The 6000-nt window shown below is 54.6% G+C and overlaps 1 protein-coding gene across 4 annotated transcripts in view; it reads right to left on the bottom strand.

The window, feature by feature from the left end:
- Positions 1–815: 815 nt before the first annotated feature.
- Positions 816–6000, bottom strand: part of MID2 (midline 2) — a 63412-nt gene continuing 58227 nt past the window's right edge. For all 4 annotated transcript variants that reach the window (XM_041484589.1, XM_041484588.1, XM_041484591.1 and 1 more), the window contains 2 exons: positions 5107–5314; positions 816–4925 (listed from right to left, as the gene is read on the bottom strand). In XM_041484589.1, the coding sequence (XP_041340523.1) occupies positions 4523–4925; positions 5107–5314 (611 nt within the window). In that variant the 3' untranslated portion in view covers positions 816–4522. The remainder of the gene's footprint in view (positions 4926–5106; positions 5315–6000) is intronic.

Below are 6000 nucleotides of genomic sequence, written 5' to 3'. Positions count from 1 at the left end.
GTGCAGGAGCGGTCACAGCCAGCGCTCAGCCCCACCACCAGCTCCATCCCCACCCCCTCCAGGCCACGGCTGGGGCAAGAGCACCAGGACATGGCTGGATATGTGTAGGAGTGTGCCCCCGGTTGACAGAGTGACAAAACTATCCTTTGTTCCCCAAAAAAGGAAAGAAGCCCAGAAGTTTCTCTCATTGATTAGGGTAAAAAGCCACCTCATAGGACCTCCGGGACTTCACCTCAAACTTAAGGGCAACTAACTGGATAGAAGCCAAAAAGTCCCACCTGACCAATTGGGTAGCAAAAGAAGAGAACAAAGGAACTGAGGGCTTTTGTGAGGTGTTTTTACCAGGAGCAGATCTCTGCACCTAGCTCGGGTTTTTCTGTTTGTTATTTTACCTTTTATTAAATCTTTTTGTTTCCAGCACTGCAGCAGAAGCCATCCTGCTTATTTTATGCCCCCAAAAGTAGCTGAGCTATCTTGGGTGTATTATATAGGCAAGCTGGCACACTCAGTGTCCTGGGCAATGGGACATCATCCAGGGGCTGGCAGCAGGGTGCTCAATATTTCTGTGTACAGATGTTTTTGGATGGAGCTTTAGCGTCCCCTGTGCCTGGCCACCCCATAGGCTCTCCAGGCTGGGCTGAGCCCAGCACAAGGAAAGCTGCTGCTGGATGGTACCACAAATCCCTCTGCTCCTGTGGATGCACAGCCATATGTTTTGCCAGGTTTGGGGAACACTGTGATGGCCAGCAAGAATATCCCAGAGATGCCCTCACCTTATGGCCTCCCTCACACAGAGACATACCCAGTAACATATATATATTATATTATATTATATATATATATATATATATATATATATACACACATGTTAACAAAGAAGTTGCAAAAAAACCAACAAAAAGGGAACAACCCAACAGGAAGAACAGCCCTCCCCCCAAGTAAAATGGAAGCAGGAATGTTACACGTGGAAGGGGAGGCTGAGGGGAGCCAGAGTCCACACATCCCGAACTTGAGCGCTGGTGTCAGAGTGCAGAGGAACCAGCAGCAGCACTCTGGTCCCCTTCCATGTCCTCAGCAGGGCCCAGGGACGGGGCTGCCGATCCCCAAATCACGGTGACGACTGGATGGGCTCTGCTTTCAGCACCACAAGAGGACAATGTGGGTGACTGGGAAGGACGCCCAGCCCCTGCTCGGGGTGTGGGGCTCCCCAGTCCCCATCTGGCTGGGTATGAGACAGCAGGTCCTGGCATGAAATTAGTGTAATTTCATCAGGTGCAAATGTCATGTTAAGGGCTCATGGTCTCTGAGCTGAGGATGCTGAATGCTCCCTGAGCCCATCCCAGCAGCGCAGGCCCCATCCTCGGCACTGCCAGGGCCAATATCCACCTCCAGTGTCTGGCATCCCATGGGACCGGCAGATGTTTTCCCACGAAAAACATCCAACTTAAAGGGTGATTTAGCTTCCCAAAGTGAAACGAGGCCATGAGCCAGGCTGTGGGGACGGCAGGCTGCACCCTCCCTGAGCTCCTACGCTCCGGGGCTGGAAGAAGCAAACAGAGCTGCTCCTCTGCTCAGGAGGAGTCAGAAGGAGGGGTGTATTCCCTGTGCTTGCCCTTTCAGGCACCAGGGGCAAGCAGCCTGGAGCAGAGGAAAACCCCTCTCAGCTTGGTAGGGCCGGCAGCAGATCCTTCCCCAAGGTGCTGCCCACCCCCCTTTTCCAAAAAGCACAACCCAGAGAGATGGCATGCTGGGGAACACTCTCCTCCTGGGCAAAGCTGCCACCGCCAGACTCACCAAACATACATCTCCTTGGCCAGGTCACTGGCAGGGCTCACCAGATGAGTTCTGAACTGGCTCCAGATGAATTCAACCTGTCTCTGGCACAGCCCCCATGGGATGAGCCCTAAGAGCCCTGTCCAAGCCACGCACTCCCAGAGCCTGGGTTTTAGCATCACAGGATACCCCAACAAACCCACCCTGTGTTTGGGAGCATTGTTGAAATGCCCCTTGACCTCTGGCGGCCTTGGGGCCGTGACCATTCCCTGGGGAGCCTGTTCAATGCCTGACCATCCCCTGAGTGAAAAACCTTTTCCTGACATCCAACCTAATCCTGCCCCGACTCAGCTCCAGCCGTTTCCTTCAGTCCTGTCACCGGTCACAAGAATGAAGAGATGGGTGCCTGCCCTTCCACTCCCCCTTGGGAGGAGCTGAAGGTGACAAAGAGGCCTCCCCTCTCTTCTTCTCCAGCTGAACAAACCAACTGACCTCAGCCACTCCTCACAAGGCCCCTCCAGACCCTTCTCCATCCTCACAGCCCTTCTTTGTTCACTCTCTAATAGCTTCATGTCTTTTTATATTGTGGCGTGCAAAACAGCCCTCAGGGCTCAAGGTAAGGCTGCCTCAGCCCAGAGCAGAGCATGACAATCCCCTCCCTGGCCCAGGTGGCCTGATGCCCCCAGAGCAGGGATTTCCCTGCTGGCTGACTGAGATCCAACTGGCCATGGACCGGTACCCCAGGGCCCTTTCACAGCTGCTCCACAGCCTCTCTTTCCCCAGTTCATAACATCAGGGTTGCCCCATCCCAGGCACAGAATCTACCACCTTCCCCTGTTAAACTTCTCATGGTTGGTGATTCCCCATCTGTCCAATTTGTCCGGGTCTCTCTGCAGGGCCTCTCTGCCCTTGAGAGGGTTGACAGCTCCTCCCAGCTTAGTGCTGCCAGCAAACTGACTTAATATCCCTTCCAGTCCTGCATCCAGGTTGTTAATGCAGATGTTGAAGAACACAGGGCCGAGGATGGAGCCCTTCAGAACCCCACAAGTGACTAGTGCCACCCTGATGTCACCCTTTGTGCCTGACTCACGAGCCAGCTGCTCACCCACCCCATGTGTTTATCCTGCTGTCCAGAAGGATCCCGTGAGGGATTGCTAAATCCTGCTAAAGTCCAAAAAGATTCCATCTCATGGTTTCCCTGGATTGATCAGGTGGGTAACCCTGTTGCAGAAGGAAATACAAGCAGGGGTAGTTCCCTATCAGCAAACTCCACAGGGAGAGGCTGGTAGAACTGGGTGGTCGCAGCTCACTGGTCCCCACTCCCACTGAGGCACCACATCTAGAGGAGGAAAAGGGGTTTCAAATGTCACAGAGCAAAGCCCAAGCACCAGCTGCCTTGGGCCACCATAATGCCTGAAATCCTTGCCCCCCCAATGTCCCAGCCACTCACATGCCCACTGGCCCCAGACTGTGCCACAGACCCCCATGGTGGCAACAGGAATTGTGTGCCAGCCCAGCTCCTCCTGGTCTCTTAAATAAATCTGGAGACTGGAGCTTGGCCAGGGGACTTGATGCTTCTGGCTACTGGGAATACTGGAGACAGGCAAAGAGCTCCCAGTAACCAGGGACTCTGAGACTCTGGGATAGACTCAGTCCTTTGCCACAGAGCAAACGGATGGCTCCACACTCACACCACCACAGAATCATGGAATAGTTTGGGATGGAAGGGATCTTTAAAATGCACCCAGTCCAATCCCCTGGCATGGTGGAGAACATACCAGAAATCAAGATTCAGTGTCATAAATTGAGATTTTGGGTCACAGAGCATAGAGGTAGTCTTTGAGCAGGACTCTACTGTGGGCTTGGAGTAGGAAGTTGAGTTTTTGCTGCTGGGACACCAGACAGGACACTAATGGAGACCTATGTGGAGCAGGGCACTGCTGGCCAGACCCTGTGTCGGGAAGGAGCAGCTGCCAGTCTCTGTCCCAGGGGCCAAAGCTTCTCAAGGATGCAGGCCTCCCCGGTTACTGGGAAGCTCTCAGAGGAGATGGTGGGCTGGGGGTCCGTGGCTCTCCACTGCAGGACCTCGAAAATTATCAGGAGCATGCCATCTGCAGCACAGACAGCCACTGGGAACACCCTCAGTGCCATCTTCACTCCCAGACCACCACCCTCCCTCCACAGGGCCACCATCCACCACACAACCACTGCCAGTGCTCACCGAGCCCAAGGGCTCCAAGCCTTAATCCACCCCACCAGGGAAGCTACCGAGCCTCAGCCACACGGAAAGTCCTCTCAGGAAAGTGCTGCTCAGTGCTCTGGGTCCCTACACCAGCTGTCAGCAGGGTCCAGAGCCCATCCCTCTCGTCCCAACCTGCGCCTCATGGTATGCACGAGCCATTCCCTGACCACCATGGCACCTCAGGTCACCCTGAAACCTGCCCTGGCCTTTCCAGCCCCCCAAGGGAAGACAGAGCCATCGAGGTGACAATCTTCTTGGGGAGAGATGGGAGCAACCACCAAAGAGCTGCTCCAGCCACTCTTGCACACCCTGGAGCTCACCAACAGCAGTTGATTTCCAGCTGTGGTTTGAGGTTCTTCCACTTTTTCCATTAAAGTAAGATGGATGGTGCTCGACTGCTCAGGCGCCACAGTGGCTCTCTGGCACAGCTGCCAGTGGGCAGCTCTGGCCAGCTGTACCCACCGGCATGGCCAGTGCTGCCACGGGGCACGGGCAGGCCTGGGCAGCCTAGTGACAGGCTTTCATTCCTGACACGTATGGGGACTCCTGGGGCTGGCAGTTACACTCCTGCTGTTCGGGATAATCGATGAAATCTGGGGCAGGAAGCCCCGAGAGGATCATCAGGGATTTGTTCCAGATGGTGAAGGTGGGACACACTGGCAGGATGAAGGAGACTTCGAAGGTGTGGAGGTGGAGGGAGTTGGCCGGGTCGTAGAAGGAGAGCGCGTTGTTGTCATAGTCCAGGAGGACACCGAGGCGCTTCATCTGCGGGTGCACCTCCACCAGCATCTCCTTGTTGTTGTGCCGTACAACGAAGTTGTTGTTGCAGCGGGAGAAGACCCAAGAAGAGGAGTTCTTCCCAATCCACTCGTTTTTGGGGGCTGACTTGTAAGCCACACCGATGGCATACCTGCAGGAGAGGAGAAGCTGTGCTCAGCATCCTCCAGGCTCGGCATAGCACCAAGCCCCGCCCTGATGGCTAGAGCACCCTGTGCTTTCAGAGCCCATCTGCTGTAAAAGGGCACAGGCTGGGCATCTCTGGCAGAGGCTGGACTGGGAAAGTATCCCCCCTCACACAGGTGGTGCCTTACCAGGTGGAGGATCCCACCACCACCTCCCAGTAGTGGCAGCCGCTGTCGATGAAGACGTTGCCGGCCGCGCCGTAGCAGCCTGTCCCGCTGAACCTCTCCGGCGTGTGGCTCTTCTTCAAGGAGCTCTCGTCCTTCTCCATCTGCAGCCCGTCATTGGAGATCTTCAGCTTCTTGTGAGCCATCTTGGGGTCCAGCTTGAATGGCTGACCTGTGGGGAGGAGACACATGGATTAGGATTTGTGTTATTAGCATCATGGTGCAGGAAAGGGGCTTCTTCACATCCCGTGTTCTCAGCTTTGCATATTGAATGGTGGATTGCTTGGGTGTTTTCCCCAAAACCAGACCAGATCTGGGTGACGTCCCAGAACTCCAACCAGTCTCCTTTTTTGTTCATGATTTCCCTCTGGAAGTCCTCAGACTATCCCTGGATTTGCAAACAAAACCCCAAGATGCTACAAAGAAGCAAACTGAGTTCAGGTGAGTTTTGCTGCTGTGTTTTCATGCGAGATGCAGTAAATTGCACACAGGGACCAGAGAGCATTTCCATAGGGATTCACCTGCCTCAGGACAAAGCAAATGACTGCTGACTAGAACACCCCAAGTTCTGCCAATATCTTCACCCTCATGTTTTGGTACCCAGTTCGAGGCATGACTAGCTGTGTCCTCCTTCACACTGTCATTTTTGGCTGCAGACACAGAGTCCCAGCAAGAAGAAACAATGACACCACCACGTCAATGGGGTCCTGAGTCTGGGCTGGGGACCCCCAGAACATCCAGAAAACCCTGGAAAGCCAGGAAACACACAAGGAGAACCCCAAGACACCTGGGAATGTCTGCAAAGAGCTGCAGCATCAGCGAGCATTGCAGCTGCAGAGCTGAGCTCATCTGTGCTGT

The sequence above is a fragment of the Pyrgilauda ruficollis genome, unplaced genomic scaffold (genome assembly GCF_017590135.1).
Source record: "Pyrgilauda ruficollis isolate IOZ18807 unplaced genomic scaffold, ASM1759013v1 scaffold67, whole genome shotgun sequence".
Lineage (NCBI taxonomy): Eukaryota > Metazoa > Chordata > Aves > Passeriformes > Passeridae > Pyrgilauda > Pyrgilauda ruficollis.
Note: the sequence above shows the minus strand (reverse complement) of the source record. Positions and strands in the feature narration are given on the sequence as shown.